At 34.3% G+C, this 18165-nt stretch overlaps 1 protein-coding gene across 1 annotated transcript in view; it reads right to left on the minus strand.

Annotated features, from left to right (window-relative positions):
- Unr (cold shock domain-containing Unr) overlaps positions 1–18165 on the minus strand; it is a 181298-nt gene that overhangs the window by 14093 nt on the left and 149040 nt on the right. The window contains exon 11 of the mRNA XM_067786706.1: positions 2409–3452. Within this exon, the coding sequence (XP_067642807.1) occupies positions 2409–3452 (1044 nt within the window). The remainder of the gene's footprint in view (positions 1–2408; positions 3453–18165) is intronic.

Genomic DNA, 18165 nt, shown 5'->3' on the forward strand with positions numbered 1-18165 from the left:
GGCCAAAACATGGACCCGGATACCCCTAGAATGTGTGTGTATTATGGATATCAAATTGAAGCTGTTGATGTGTGCTTTAGTACAGAGTAAGTTTTACACCGCTGGGTGACTAGGGTCACGAGATATAGACCAAAACATGGACCCGGATACCCCTAGAATGTGTGTGTATTATGAATATCAAATGAAAGCTGTTGCTGAGAGCTTTAAAGTAATTTTCATTGTGATATTCGATTTAGTCGCATCAACCTGGCAAAACTGATAAATATGCATGCGAAGCCAAAATAAAGACATGAATTAATAATACCCACATACCTATTTACATACGTCCTATTCGATTTGCGTGAAATTTGGTATATAAATTTGCCTATATAAGTATTTACGATGCTTTTTTGCAGGAAGTAGACCAGAGACTGCCTGGGACTATGATTAGGGCTAGGACTGGGACTGAGACTCGGAGTGGGACTGGGACTGAGAATCGGAATGGGACTGGAACAAAATACATACCACCCTCTGGAACTGGCAATAGGATATGAAGAAGAATGAGAAAAACTTGAGAGAAGATAAAAGAGAGAAAGAGAAGGAGGCTGAGAAAGAGATAGAATGAGACGAAGATGCAGACATATGAAGCGAAAAATACGGAGGGAGGAGTGAATACAAAGATTAGGAAAAAGTGTAGAGGGGCGAGGGCAGAGTTAGACGGAAAAAGCTTATTAAAATGTATGTATGCTTTTCATGGCAGAAATACACCCGGAGTGCTTGCCAAACACTGCCGAGGGGCGACCCCGCTTTCTTCTAATAGAAAAACCTTATTTCTAAAATTTTGATGTTGCTGTGCCCGGGGTGTGAACGCAGGGCATTCGGTGTGGTAGGCAGAACACGCTACCATCACACCACGGAGGTCGCCAATAGTTAGAAATAGTTTGACAAATAAATAGTATTTTTTGTGAAATATATAGTTTTAGTAATATATTTCAATCATTAAAGGGGAGGAGTGATGGGGAAACATATTGAGTAAAAAGTGCTAAGTCAAGAGAAAAAATTTGTTTTGAGTGAGGAAATTGTGCTAAGTCATAAAATAGCTGCTGGGTTAGCATACATGATTTTTATTTATCTTTTTCAAAGCTTCTACACTCAAAAGTAGTGCAACTAAGGTAGCCTCATTCACAGTTTTGAAAAAAAGGTTATTTCAAAAATTATTCAGTTTTTTTCGTCTCCTGTAAAATTCGTAAAAAGTGACTTAGCACATTTTCAGATTAAGCTAACGATATACATATATCATATTATAAAGATGGTACAATTTTTCTAGCATTAACAATTTAGATTTTCAAATGAACTCGCACATTTTTTACCTAAATTGTAGTAGCACTGGAAAGTTCCAATGGAATATTAATTTAGATACATAAAATTTAGGCGTACTCGCACCCAGCCATAATCTCGAAATATGGCGAAGAATCACCTTTGCGAATAAATGCTACTAGGTAGACTATCGACAGGTAGACAATCGAAATGTAAAGTGCTCTCTCGGCAAACGAAAATCGTGCTCTATAGATCACTTGTCGTACCCGCCATGCTTTATGGTGCAAAAGCACAGACCATGTGACATCAGATGAGGCGGCTGTTGGAGTGGTCGAGGAGAAAAGTTCTTCGAAAGATTTACCGACCTCTACGCGTTGGCTACGCCGAATACCCAAGAACATTTAATGATGAGCTGCACGCGAGCTGGCGCCTTTAAGTAAGTAAGAAACAGAAATGAAGTACGCGGACGTTATTCATATTTTGAATGGAAATACGGCCCGCGAGCATTGTTTCCCAAAAAATAACACCGCCGGACATTATTTCCTCGGCCGTTATTTCACTATACCCCATGTTTCATTACTTTATCAGGCTGTATAAGTTCATCTGGGTATTTTGCCTACCGTTTTGAAAACGCCGTATCTCAGAAAACGTAGAATTTGACTGAAGAACGTCTCAATACAGGATTTGTTTAAAAAATGCCGTATCTGGGCTTAAATTCAATACATTCTGAAATTCGCTGAAGCGTTTACGAAAAAAAATTGTAAGATAAGGCGTTTTTTAAAAATATTTTCCATTTTTTAAAAATATTTTCCGATAGGCATGTTCGGACGGATATTCCACTCAGCCGTCGATATTAAAAATATAAAATTTGTAGATTTCAACACGCAGCAAGAGGCGTTATTTTCTCTTGTCAGCAGTCGTTTATTTTATTTTGACATTACTGACTAACCTGTACAGATGGATTAGAGTCAATAAGGAAAAGCTAGTATTTCCAAATTAGCCCTCATCATTAAGCTGATGCGCGTTTTATATATCTCGATGTTCGAGGTGCAGCTGCAACTGCTATTATAATTTTTTGTTTGTTTTAAAAATAATTTGAAAATATATATTACCTGGTTGGTTACCACCGAAAATTCAACTGTATCACCGGGATGCAGAGCGACGGCATTACCTTGCACTTCAGACATATGAAAGAAAAGCTTCTTCCCATCTTCTATTTCATAGTTTAGAAAACCAAATTGTCCTTTAATCGAATCAACAGTGGCACGTTTCTTTTGACGAACGGCGTTTATATCAGCAGCGCGGCCGGTTTCATCTATCTTAAAAGTGACTAAGTCACCCTTTTGCAGCAAATCGCGTTTATTTATCAAACTGGTAATGCCAAAATCATGTTGTGACAAAACACTTTGCTTAGTTTCATCCAAAACTTCAATTAGTCCAGCATATTCCTGCTGATCCGGATTTATGCAACGTAGTGGACGTGCTACAACACCATTGTGAACGCCTTCTAAAATGGCTGGTTGGGGAATTGAACCTTTAGGTAATGTACGCACATTCTCAGCAGGCATACAATTTCCTGAAGCAGAGGTATTCCCACTGGGCGATAAAGTGTACTCCACCTCTTGACCCAATTCCAACCAATTTGGATTACCAACATAATTGCTAAAGTGGAAAAATACTTCTTCATCATGCGATAGTGTCTCAATAAACCCGAAATTTTCTTTGATAACAGCAATGAAACCACGATACGTTTGGCTATGTTCGTTCATTGTTAAGTTATTATTGTCCAATTTGAAGTCCTCAATTTTTGGTGTTGATAGCAATTGAGTTGAATTGGCTATTGGCATATATCCATTTTGTGGTGGTAACAATATACCTCCGCTATTAACTCCCATATTTACGCCTACACCAACACCAACGCCGACACCTAGACCAACTCCGACACCTACACCATTAGACATGAGCATTTGCTCATTGTTTTGGTTATGCATATGTTGTTGATGTTGTTGCAATTGATTCGTTGTATTGGTTAACATAAGTTGCGGTTGTTGTTGTTGCTGCTGCTGCTGCTGTTGCTGCATCTGTTGTTGATGTACTTGTGGCATTTGTCCTATAAGCTGTACGTTCACAGCAATAAACTCTTTGTTTCGTTTAACCTGCGGGATAATTAATTGTAAATTTTAAAATATTGTATTACTTTAAAATTAAGATATAAAGAAAAAATGGTATACAGTTAACAAGTAACTTCAGCAGAAACAGCACAAAGTGATATTGCCTCCAGATAAGTAGCAGATAAAAATGCACCCACCGTAATCAATACTAATTTGATTTCAGCGGTTTGACCGTTGTTTGACCTCCGGTGAAGCCTGGTGAAACAAATAAACAAAACACATTTTGTCTGACGATAATGACGTGGCGGTTTCGAAATGGCTCTGCGTTGATTTGAAATATGGATGAGGGTCAGTGAGCTGCAATTATTCATCTTTTAAGGTTATTAGTGGACTAACCAAAAAATGAGTATTAGTGCGTATGCGAACAAGGAATATGAAGCACTTATATCCAGTAACACACATTTACATAGTCATGCTTCGTAAAATGAATAACCGCTCATAAGCCACGAAGCAGTCCAGTACTCAATTGTCCTATTGAGCAAGAAAGTCAACTGTGTTATACGATAACACTAATTGGAATAAGTAAGACTAACAGTGCAATAAAATGAATAAAGTCATATCAGTCTTCTGACGCTAGCAACTATAGTGTTAACAACTTTATACTCTTTACTTTAATTTTTAAAATAATTTTTAATTGAGTTTTCGTGTTAACTTAAAAATTTTTGAATTACTTCAAACAAGAAAATTCTAATTAGTATTAAAATATTTAAACTAAAAAAAAAAACAAAAATAAATTAAAAAAAAAATAAAAAAAATAATTGGTTTATTACCAAATATATTGGCGATCCTACCAATGATCCTACAACTTTAAAAGGAACTTTAAATCGAACTTTAAAACCAAAGTCAACTTGGATCATAGACGAATTTATTTTGCTTTTATGTGTTTTCGCAATATGTAGTAACGTGATATAATTAAAGAAAACTTAGACCATTAACGTACATAACTATCCCTCCATATTTGTTGTAATAAAAATAGCATAATGCAGTACACGCTGAAGAGTTAACTAAATAAAAATAAAAAAAAATTTTCTAAATAGCACTATTGAAATTCTTGTGCATATAATATAACAACTATGTTTGTGTTCCCTATACATTTGTGGACTGGAAGCAATACAACAACATTCTGTGATAGTTTCATACAACAGTCGCTGTAAATTATATATACGAAACATTAAAACAAAAAATAAGTGTTGAAAATCAAATTAAAAACATAAAACAACGATTGGGTTATCCAAGCCACAACAACAAGAGCTACTACAACAATTTTGCACGCAATACACACAAAAACAGATTTAAAATGAAGACATCATGATGAAAATGGATAGATTTATAAAGAAAACAACAAAGCCATTGCATAAACAGCAACAACGATGAATTTAATTGATATCATGTCAAAAAAAAACAAAAAACGCAATTGCTTCCCTTAAAATCTTTACAATCATCAATCAACTACTTATTAGTTTTAAAATTTTGTTTATTAAATTTAATTTTACGTAAGTACAATTTTTATTTTATATTAAATTAAATAATATAAATTAAAATTTTATAATTTCAAACCTTTTAAATTTTCAAATTTATTTTAAGATTATTTTTATATTTTAACAATTTTATATAAATTATTTAAATTTACTTATTTTTTTTTATATAAAAATAAAAATTTTATTTAAATTGTTAACTCCCTTTCCAAAAAAATTCTTACAATATTTTCTGATTTTCAAATTTTTCATTAAAATTTTTATTTATTTATTTTTTTTTTCATATGGTTCTATTCACCAATACGAACTCGTAATTTTACAAATTCGGAAAATCAAAATAACAACTATACAAATAACACAATGGCTCACAATACATCTCAAAATTCTAACATTAATACAACACAAAACCACATATCTAATATAACACAAGATGCTTCAACACAAGATAACTTTACAAATGTTTCTTCTACTAAATCTATTAAATTACCACAATTTTGGCAAGAATCTCCCAATGCCTGGTTTTTACTTGTTGAAGGACAATTTGAAATTAACAATATCAATGATGATAATTTTAAATTTCAAAATGTTTTAGTTACTCTTCAACGAGATACCATATCTAAAATTTTAGACGTTATTAACCCTCCTCTTTTCAATAAATATGATACAATCAAAAAAATTGTATGCGAAAGATTTTCTCTTAGTGAAGAAAAACGATTAGAACAATTATTTTCAAAAACTGAACTTGGTGATAGTTCACAATCTGAATTATTTAGATTTATGAAATCACTTATAGGTACTGACTCCATTGTAAGTCAAGAATTACTTTTCAAATTATGGATTCGTAAATTGCCACAAGAAATACAAATCCATTTAACTCCTAGTAACAATCAAAATAAAGATGAAGTCATTATTTTAGCTGACAAACTTTTTGATTTAATCAACAAATCTCATTCTTCCAAATCTCCTATAGTTTCGAGTATAAATAATAATATTTTAGAACAATGCGTTAAAAATTTAACTGAATTAACTACGCCCATTTATCAAAATTTAAATAAAATTTCTAATGATATTAATCAATTAAAAATCCGTTCTAGATCTAAAGAAAGATCTAAATCTCAAATTTTTCAAGATCTAACAATTTTTCTAAAGATCGAAATTTAAGTTCACAAAATATTTTTTGGTATCACAAAAAATTTAAGAATAACGCTCTTAAATGTATACCCCCATGCAATTTTAATCAAAATCATAATTCAAATTCCGAACAAAATTTAAACTGAAACAGTCCATTATGACGGTGACGGATAATGGAACTATTATTGAACCTACTCGTCGCCTATTCATATTTGATAAATTCAATAAACTTAATTTTCTTATCGATACCGGAGCAGTTGTATCAGTTATTCATTTCTAAATTTAAAATTTATAAAAGAAATTCGGATCTTACTTTGACTGCAGAAAACGGTGCTTCGATTGAAACTTTCGGTACAAAACTACTTAAAATTGATTTAGGTTTAAGAAGAGATTTTGAATTTCCATTCATTATTGCGAACATTGATACACCAATTTTAGGAGCAAACTTTTTAGAAAAATTCGGATTTATTGTCAATATTAAAAATAAAGAAATAATGGATTCTACTACAAAAATTAAAGTTGGTGGATCTTCTGGATTTTCTAATATTTTCTCACTCAAAATTCCTATTGTCGAAAATAACTTTTCAAAATTACTTAATGAATTTCCGTCTATTACTTGTGAACGAGATTATACTAAAAAAGTTAAACACCATACGGTTCACAGGATAGAAACAAAAGGTATTTTACCATTTTCGAAACCCAGACGTCTTGATCCAATCAAACTTAAAACTGCTAAAGCTGAATTTGAATTCTTAGTTAAAACGGGTATATGCAGACCCTCAAATTCTCCTATTGCATCTCCACTATCGAAGTCTTAATTTTATTACTACACCAGATCGGTATCCTTTACCACATATCCACGATTTAACAATTGATTTAAAAAACAATTTTTTTTTTCAAAATTGATCTTGTACGTGCTTACCACCAAATTCCAATGGCAGAAGAAGACATTCATAAAACTGCAATAACTACCCCGTTTGGAATGTTTGAATTCGTAAGAATGCCCTTCGGTTTACGAAACAGTGCGCAAACTTTCAAACGCTTTATTAATGAAGTATTTTCTGATTTCGATTTTGTATTTACATACATTGATGACATTCTTATTGCCAGTGATAATGAAGATCAATATATAAATCATTTAAAATCAGTTTTCAAAAGACGATCAAAATGTGCGATCGGTGTAAATAAATTAAATTTCTTAAGTTACGAAATTTCAGGCGAAGGCATTAAACCATCTTTAGATCGAATTGAAATTAAAACAAATTTTGAAAAACCAATTTCTATAAATAAGTTACAAAAATTTTTAGGTATGATAAATTACTATCACAGATATATTAAAATGTTAGCAACAGAACTCTGCATGAAATGTTAACACATGCAATTAAAAACAAATTTAAACAATTAAATTGGACAAATGAAACCACAACAGCTTTCGAAAATGTTAAAAACCTTTTTGCTAAAAATACTTTACTTACACATTTCGACAAAAATGGTACTTTATCATTAGCAGTAGATGCATCAAATGTTGCTATTGGAGCAGTTCTTCAACAAACTAGCAATAATATACTAGAACCCTTAGCTTATTTTTCAAGAAAATTAACTACAACAGAAACTAAATATTCAACATTTGATCGTGAACTTTTGGCAATTTATAATTCAATTAAACATTTTGAACATTTTCTTGAAGGTAGAACTTCCACAATTTATACTGATCATAAACCTTTAATTCATGTTCTAAATTATAAAGTAGATAGATCTCCTCGTCAACTACGTCATATTGAATATATTGCTCAATTTACAAATGATATTCAATATATACGTGGAAAAGACAACATAGTTGCCGACACACTTTCTCGTATTCCAGAAGTAAATGTAATTTCAACTCAAGATATAAATTTAGAAACTTTATATAAAGAACAACAAACTGATACATTTTTACAAAAAACCATTTCTGATCAAAATTCTAAAAATAATTTAAAAGAAATTCATATTCCAGTTACTAATTTAAATATATGGTGTGATGTTTCTCTACAACCTTTTCGACCTTATGTTCCACATTCTATGAGAAGAATTAAATTTGACAAAATTCACTCATTATCTCATCCAAGTATAAGAACAACTAGAAAATTAATTCTTAATAAATATTATTGGCTTAACATGCGTAAAGAAATTAACGGTTGTACTTCATCTTGCATCAGTTGTCAAAAATCCAAAATTTCAAGACATACTAAATCTCCTATTGTCGGACCTCTTCCAGTTTCAAATGAAAATTGTTATATTTTAACAATTATTGACAGATTTTCACGTCGGCCTGAAGCTTATCCACTTAAAGACATTTCAACAAATACAATAGTAAAAACTTTTATTCAAAATTATATTCCACGATTTGGTATACCATTAAATATTACCGTAGATCAAGGTTCACAATTCACTTCAAAATTTTTTTACAGAATTAACTAAACTTTTAGGTTCTCATAAAATTCATACATCTCCTTACCATCCCCAAGCAAATGGCATGATAGAGAGATTTCATCGAACTTTAAAAGCAGCAATTATAGCATCAAACGACTCGGTTCATTGGTCTGACATTTTACCATTCATTCTACTTGGTTTACGAACTTCTATTAATGTAAAGACGATAATCAGATCCAATTATATATTTTTATTCTTTATTAAAAACGTCTAGCTTTTTTCCAAAAATTGAAAAGAAATACCACAAGATATACAAAGCTTTCTGTGTGTCAATTCCAAAACTTGTATACAATATTTCAAAGTGTTTTACAATACAGTATTACAACTCGGCCTTCCTGACATCCCGAGCGACTCGATCGGGACAACTTCCGTCACCTTCTTCGTGTCACTGTGCTTGTTCGCAACCAAAGGATCCGATGCAATATCTGGTGTTATCCATATACGTAATCGATTCGGTTCAACCACACCATTATATGGTATTTGCGTTACCTGAAAATTTTCGATGTCCTTCAAAACATACCGATCGTTTGGCAATTTCTTGGAAATCTCATAAGGGCCTTTGTACTTAGCGATAAATTTTTTATCAGTCCCAACAGTAGTGTCTACTCTACAAGTCACTTATCGTACCCGTCCTGCTATATGGGGCAGAAGCATGGACCATGACAACAGCAGATGAAGCGGCTTTGGGAGTGTTCGAGAGAAAAGTTCTTCGAAAGATTTATGGACCTCTACGCGTTGGCGATGGCGAGTACCGAAGAAGATTTAATGATGAGCTGTACGAGCTATACGCAGACATCAACATAGTCCAGCGAATTAAAACGCAGCGGCTGCGCTGGCTAGGCCATGTTATGCGAATGAAAGATGATGCTCCGGCCAAGAAAGTGTTTCTATCGGAACCCGCCTATGGAAGCAGAGGTAGAGGGCGGCCCCCACTCCGTTGGAAGGACCAGGTGGAAAACGATTTAAACTCCCTTGGTGTGACCAATTGGCGCCGGTTGGCGGAGCGAAGGAGCGACTGGCGCGCCTTGTTGGACGGCCATAACCGTTTAGACGGTTAAGCGCCAATTAAGTAAGTAAGTAAGTAACAGTAGTGTCAACATTTGTCATCACTACATAATCCCCTACATTAAAAACCTTTGCTGGAACACTATGTTTTAAACAATACTTCTTATTATATTCCTGTGACCTTTCGATATAATTCAATGCTTTTGTTCGAATTTTCTCTAAATTCGGTGATTCAACTACACCCGTCTTTTCTTGTAAATATTCAGTCAACTCATCAATGATTCGCCCTCTCTGTTCCACTCCAAACAATAATTTACTCGGTGATTCCTGAGTCGAGGCGTGAACAGAGTTATTTATTGCGTACTCTACTTGGATTAGTTTGCCCAACCAATCTGAATGACCGATTGGTTCTGTAAGCTTTGCTAGCATAACGTTTAAAACTCTGTTCACCCTTTCTACCTGTCCGTTTGCCTGCGGAGAAGCGACGGCAATCTTTACATGTTGGACATTGTTACTTTTAAGGAATTCCAAGAAGTCCTTTGAAGTGAAACATGTTCCCCGATCACTTATAATACGACGGGGTCGACTGTAACTGTCAAAGTATTTTTGCAGAGATGCACGTACCTCTTTGGTGCTAGTGGTTTTTACTGCATACAACTTAGTAAACTTCGTGAAACTGTCTACAACCACTAAAACGTGTTTTCTAATCGTGCGAATTGAAGAAAGTGGGCCGAAGTGGTCTATGTGTACGGTATCAAAAGGGACTGGTGTCCTACGAATGTTATATAAGTTATGTTCATTTGAACGTACAGCAGGTGAGTATACTATAAATTTAATACAGTTTCTGATATAATGTTCAACCTTCTTTCTAAGTTTTGGAAACCAATAATTCTTTTTTATCTGATCTATTGTTTTGTCGACACTCATATGTCCAATTTTTTTATGCATTATCCTGATGACATTAGTTTCCATTTCCAAAGGCACATACAACTGAAGGTGAGATGACTTTGGATCGGATTTGAAAACAGGACCATTTTTTAGCTCGTAATGCTGTACAGGACCCTCCTCTAATTTTTCTCTTAAATTTTTTATACCAATATCTCTATTTTGAGTGATTTGAATATTTAAATCTATACTATTGATCTCCTCAGAGCTTACTAAATGACAACGGCTTAAAGCATCAACATGGCCCATTCAACAACCGCTACGATGCCTTATTTCAAAATTGAACACCCATCCCGCTATGCGCTGATTTATTTGTTTTTTGTCCATTGCCTGCGCAAGAGCACTACAATCAGTGACTATGACAAAAGCAATACCCTTCAATTCGGTCTTAGATCTTTCGAGCGAGTAAACAATGGCTAAAGTTTCGAGCTCAAAACTATGCAATTTTGATTCAGACTCGGACGCTGTTTTGGAGAAGTAAGACACGGGATGAAATTCTCCATCATCTTGCTTTTGCATAAGCACAGCCCCGAACCCTATCTTACTGGCATCGGTGTGCAACTCTGTTTCTTTACTGGGATTATAAATAGCAAGTACCGGGGCTGACATCAAACAACTCTTAAGAGATTCAAAAGCTCTATCACACTGCTCACAAAAATTAAAAGAAACATTCTTCTTAAGTAAATTGGTTAAAGGCTTTGCAATTGATGAAAAAGAAGGAACAAATTTTCTAAAATAAGAAAATAAACCCAGACATTGCTGAAGTTGTTTAAAATTTCGTGGCTTTGGAAAATTCTTTATTTTCTCAATACGTGTTTCGTTCCGACGGATACCTTCACTGCTCACATGATATCCTAAGAAATTTAGTTCTGAATAACCAAATTTACATTTTTTCATATTCAACTCAAGACCTCTCATATATAACCGACTTGACACACAACTTGAAATTTTTACATGAGTTTCAAAATCAGACGTAGCAACGAGAATATCATCCATAAAAATTACTATTTTTCCGGACTGTAATAAGTCTCTAAAAATTTCGCAAACAAAACGTTGAAACACCGCTGGTGCGTTTCTTAAACAAAAGGGAATTTTTGTGTACTCATATTGTCCTCCAGGGATTACAAATGAAGTGTATTTAATAGAATCATTATCCATTTGTACCTGATGAAATCCACTTTTAAGATCCGTAAACCGTAAAAATTGTCTTACCCGACAAATACCCTAAACAGTCTTCTATCAGTGGCGATGTAAAATTATCCCGAATGGAGGTTTTATTCAAAAACCTATAATCAATATACAGGGCTGTAGAGAGAAAATCCGGGCCCGGGACTAAACAATTTACGGGCCCCCTATAAAAAAATCCACTAATACATTTGATTAACTTGAATTGATGACGTCTCATTCATGAATCATTATTGATGGATTACATCAAAAAAAATGTTTGCCACATCAACTAAATAATTTTTGTATTTTATTGTAACGTAGAAATAAAATTCTCTTTTAACAGCCACATATGGTTTCAAATAATCTTTTCTAGTTATTTGGTAACATTTTAATACATTTCTGATAAATTTACTCAACATCTATGGTGGCGTCTCTAGCTTGGAGGACCACGTTTCTTTCATTAATGGTAGTCAGTATTTTGAAACAAATTGAGGACAGCAAGATACATTCTAACTTGTTGATGTACTTGAGAATGCCGGTAACATCGCCGTATCCTTGCGCAGTCAAATTTGGCTTTTGGCTGAAAGACTATGAAGAGAGTTCGGTACATTTTTTATACAACTCCGAAGAAAGTAATTGCAGCCGTACAACATCATTCGAGTTTTTGTCGAGGATGTGACGTAGTGCTCCGTTGTAAGCTCCTTTCATATTGGCGCCGCTATCGCACCCTTGTACACGATAATCTTCAATCAAGTATGGCAAATTAGATCAGCGATTTTCTGACCAGTTTTTTGGTTACAATTTACGAAAGGTAAACAGCGTTCTTGAATTGTAAAATTTGTTGCTTTCGAATTGAAATGGAGTTAAGCCAGAATGAACGTAGTCAACGTGACTAGCATGAGGCGTAGCATCAACGATAATGGCAAAATACTTGGCTTTCTTGCCTTGATCTAATATAGTTTCCCTCACGTGCTTTGCACAAACTTCTATAAACTCGTTCTGAATGTCTGGGGAAAGATAGTGAACTTGTAAAAGTTTGTGCTGCTGTTGTGAAATCCTAACTTTCTCCAAAAGATCTCTAAGTATCGGATCATATTGGCTTATGAGATCTTAGATGCCCAAAAAATTTCCATCGTTTCGTTCACCAAGATATGTATATACTTTCGCCTTTGAAAGCTAGGCCTCTTTCACCCAAAAATAAAATAGTGTCCAAAATTCTATATAAAATTTATTTCCACTTTTGAGTTTCAGTGATTAGCTATTTATTGTTAAGTGTATCTATCAATTGTAGCCTCTTTTTGAATTAGGTTTTGTAAAGATCGCCATTGAATATAACATTTAATGTGATCTTGAGTATTTTCGTGTGATGGTAGTTTATCGTATAGCTTCTTCCATTCCTGGAATTTCGAATATCCGCCAGGACAACAAATTTTAGGTCGATTTAAAGAATTGGTGCTTAACAGACGACATGGTAGGCAAAAAAAAAGCATTGCTACTGGCACTCCACACTAACCAGTCACGCTCCACTTTCTCTCCATTTGGCTAGATTCTGTTTAACAACGAGGTAGGAAATGCCTCGTCATGACAATCACGTGGAAAAATAACAGGACACTTTTGATGACCTCGACGAATTATTTCGTTGACTTCTTCAGATCGCAAAAACTCATTATTCACGGTACCGATATCGAAGTCTTTTAAATAATCTGGACTTTGATACAGAGTTGGTGGTATTGTTGGAAGACTTTTTGAAGATGAACCTTCATCAGTGTCACCACGAAAACTTTACGATTTCGGATTCATGTAAGCATACATTCTTGTTTGATGTTTTCATTATCTCCTCAGACCCAGGCAAAAATCATTATCAATATTCGTTGCATTTGAAATTCGGCTTAAAATTTGCACATGGAACAACTAAAGACTCTCCTGAATTAAAAAAATGTCTTAGTACCTCTAAATCGCGGGCCCCCTGAGAAACACATTTTTGTTTGATGTTTTTATTGTCTCCTCAGAACCAGGCAAAAAATCATTTTCAATATTTGTTGCTTTTGAAATTCGGCTTAAAATTTGCACATGGAACAACCAAAGACTCTCCTGAATTAAAAAAATTTTCTTAGTACCTCTAAATCGCAGGCCCCCTGAGAAACACATTTTTGTTTGATGTTTTTATTGTCTCCTCAGACCCAGGCAAAAAATCATTATCAATATTCGTTGCTTTTGAAATTCGGCTTCAAATTTGCACATGGAACAACTAAACTCTCCTGAATTAAAAAAATGTATTAGTACCTCTAAATCGCGGGCCCCCTTAGAAACCCCGGGCCCGGGGGAATCCCCCACCCCCCCCCCCCCCCCCCCCCTCTCGCAGGCCTGTCAAAACTTAATCTTCCCTCACCACTCTTCTTTTTTACCAAAACCGTAGCAGAGGCATACGGAGAATTGCTGTACCTTACAACACCTTCAGAAAGAAGTTTATTAATAATTGCTTGCACTTCAGCCTTCTCCGAATAAGAAAGTCTCCGTGGTCCACAATGAAAAGGAGTATCGTCCGTTAAATTTATTTTCATTCTATAGTCAAGGGAAACAATCCGTGTTTCTGTTCCAGGCTCCAAATAACAGTTAGTTATAACCCATCTTAATATACCAAATTGTTGTGCATTAAGTTCAGAACTAACATCAGGCTCACTTAAAGACTCTACTTGTGAGACAAGATCAATATCCTTGTTACCAGTATGGGTACCTAACTGAACTGACACATTTTTTTTGTTTACTGCCACTCCACAAATCTGCATTGTATATTCCGTTAAAATACTTCCTCTTTTCAAAACTATTAGATGACTTGGTTGAATCGAATGGGATACACCAAGCATCCAATACAATTTCTCCTGAGGCAAAACAAATCAAGCGCACTCTTCTTTGAACAATATGTATGGTTAAATTTTATTTCATTTTTTAGACCCATTAACATTTTCTTTGAGTACTGAATTTTAGATCTAACCTTACACAAAAATATACGAAATTTGCTTAACAGATCTCGCCCAATCAACACAGGCATAGAAAGATCAGAATCGTTTAAAACTAAAAATCGATGGGCTATTTTCTGTCCCCTTAAATTAAGTTTGCATAAAACTTCTCCGTACGTATAAAGTTGCCTATCACCAACACCTCGATACTCAGTTTGCTTTAATTTGTTGCCCATGTTGAAAGGTACGATTGAACGTTTAATAAAACTCCTCGGACTACCAGAATCAAGAAGAGAAAGAATATGAACAGTGCGTTCGCTTTGTTTTCCTAGCACAGTAACACTTGCCATTTGCATTGCATCAACCGCCTCAGCCAAATCTGCGTCCTTCGACTTCACATTATTGTCAATAGGTGCAACTACAACTTTCTTCTTAGGACAAGTGTGGTGAAAATGACCAAGTTCACCACACTTAAAACTCGAACCTGGCTTACGTAGACGTTTTGTACATGTTGATTGATAATGGCCTAGCTGTGAACAATTAAAGCACCGTATAACTTCATCAGAAGAATTTGATTTTTCTCGACGAATCGCCGTCTGCGGTTTGACTATGTTAGGCTGCGATTTGTCTCTAAGTTTTTCATAACGTTCAAATTGTATTTTCAATTGATCCAGAGTAATTGCTTGATATAAAATAGATATTAAAGAATTTCTTTCATTCAATCCAGATATGATAGCATCCACCAAATCGCCTTCCGGTATGTTTGCCTTACTAGCGATTACCCTCATTTCAATAAAATATCACTGCGCACTCTCATTTGGTTTACCTTTCCGGTTTCTCAATTGCTCGTAAACTTCAAATAGAGTATGTTTTCGCCCGAACTCATCACATAATGCCCTCTTCAAAACTACATACATGGTGGCGGTGATGGTACGCGCAAAAAGTTTAGCAGTGCCATCCAATAAATGTCGTGTGCAAACTAACTTATTACGCTCGTCAACTTGCAACAGCTCAAATGTATCCTCAAAAACATTAAACCACTTATAAACATCAAAACCGTCATCTCCGGTATATTTGACCGTCATATCGTCAATAGCTACCATATCTACAGGCAGAACTCCCTGTCCCTTGGTCTGAAGTGACTCCACCTCTTTTCTCAATAAAAGCAGCTCTCGTTGCATTTTAAAACGATCGCTTTCCGCTAACATAGCTTCCATTGTCAGGCAACTTACATTAGCAGTACCTGATGCAGAATTGACAGCAGTGGGGTTATAGAAAAAAGTAGCAGCAGTGTTTTCAGCAGCGGTTAAACAACCAGTGTTAGCAACGGGCATAACAGAAGTTGAGTAATTTGTAGCACCAACGTTATGAACAGTAGTGTTGGAAGTAACAGCAGTTGTAATAGCATCAGGCTTGCTAGATGTTGGAGCGGTCATGATTGTAACATTAGCCGTGTTTTTTAACACGCGCGTATACGTTTCGTTTGCGCGTGTAAAAAAACGCGTATCTTCGCTTAGATAATGCTTAGGATACCCATCTAGTGGCTGTGGTTAAACAACTAGCTACAGCAACAGGGTGTACCGAAAAGCGGAGACGCAACGCTCTGATGGCCATAGGGTATAACATATAGCTGAATCAGTTGCGATGAATTGTGGACACACATAGAATACATAGAATTAGTGTAGAGGGTGAAACAAAGACACATATTTCAGTTACATCTGAGTATAATGCGTATTGAAATTTAGTAGGACAAAATTTATGCGCAGCAATTTCAGAGGTGTATTTATAGTTTGTCCCTTAGCAGTCAATATAAAGTTTAAGCGTAAACGGATATACGCGTGTTAAGAAACACGGCTATTAGCATCAAACAGAACGTTGTTGTTAACAGCTGGCACATCAGCACATGTTAAATTTTCACTTTCGTTTATATCAGCGGAGGCAGAAATATTTTTGTAATGTACGGTGTGTGACCTGTGACGAGGTCTTTCCGAATAATTTTCAATGGTTCTCCGTTTGACTGTCCCGTTTGGCCAAACGTGTTCTCATACAATGTACGTATCTGAGATAAAGAAGCACTCTCCGGAGGCTCAACGCCGGCATTCAGCAACTCCTTCACCATTTCATGGCGTGTCTCCGATCGTAAAGGCATTTTTATTTCGCGTTAATCAAATAAATATAATTACAAATTACGGTAAATGGCGTGGAAATGTACCAAATCCCACTTCTGAATTGTAAAGAGGACAATCAGATCCAATTATATTTTTATTCTTTATTAAAAACGTCTAGCTTTTTTCCAAAAATTGAAAAGAAATACCACAAGATATACAAAGCTGTCTGTGTCTTAATTCCAAAACTTGTCTACAATATTTCAAAGTGTTTTACAATACAGTATTACAATTAAAGAAGATTTAAAATGTTCATCTGCTGAACTTGTTTATGGCCAAACACTTAGAATACCTGGTGAATTAATTATTTCAAATAGTAATAAAGAACATGATTTTTCTAATGACGCTCTTCAAAAAATAAGAGAATATTTTTCGCTTGTTCGTTCTAAAATTTTTCATCATAACAAAGAAAACTTTTTCGTTCCTATAAAATTAGAAAATTGTGAATATGTTTTTGTTAAAGTCCTTCGTAAATCTAATTTAGAATCACCTTATGAAGGACCTTTTAAAGTTATTTCTAAAAAACATAAAACATTTACAATTCAATACAAAAATACTATTAAAAATTTTTCGATTGATTTACTTAAACCAGCAAATATTCTTATTAACACTAATTTAAATACAAATACAAATACATTAAACAGCAAAAAACAAAAAAAAGTTACATTTAATAATAATTAATAATTTGTTTGTTTTAAATTTTCTTGGAGGGGGAGTAAATATAGTGTTAACTACTTTGTACTCTTTACTTTAATTTTTAAAATAATTTTTAATTGAGTTTTCGTGTTACCTTAAAAATTTTTGAATAACTTCAAACAAGAAAATTCTTATTAGTATTAAAATATTTAAACTCAAAAAAAACAAAAATAAATTAAAAAAAAAAAATAAAATAAATATTTGGTTTATTACCAAAGCAACACAAGGATGTACACGAAACTAAACTGAATACAGATAATAAACGGATAATAAACGAAGTATACAGTGTATTACACACGAAACCAACGTGATACTGAGTTAAAGCGACTATGATTTCAGTTTATACTCAACAATGTAATATATGTATGGGACATATGTGTTGCGGGGCACTCGTATGTATTTTCTATTTTATGTGCTAATCACTCATTGTATTTGTCTGTACTTGACTAAGTACACATTTAGGCACAATTTTTTGGATCATGACTAAGTGCACTAATTTTATTAGCACTCAAAGCAGATCTCTTATGAGGGCCCGTTTTCTTCATAATTCCAATTAAACAGAATGCTAACAGTTTGTTCACTTTCCCTCTTTAACTTTTGTTATCAATTTTCACTTACTTACTTACTTACTTACTTACTTAATTGGCGCTTAACCGTCTAAACGGTTATGGCCGTCCAACAAGGC

The sequence above is a fragment of the Eurosta solidaginis genome, chromosome 5 (genome assembly GCF_040869045.1).
Source record: "Eurosta solidaginis isolate ZX-2024a chromosome 5, ASM4086904v1, whole genome shotgun sequence".
Lineage (NCBI taxonomy): Eukaryota > Metazoa > Arthropoda > Insecta > Diptera > Tephritidae > Eurosta > Eurosta solidaginis.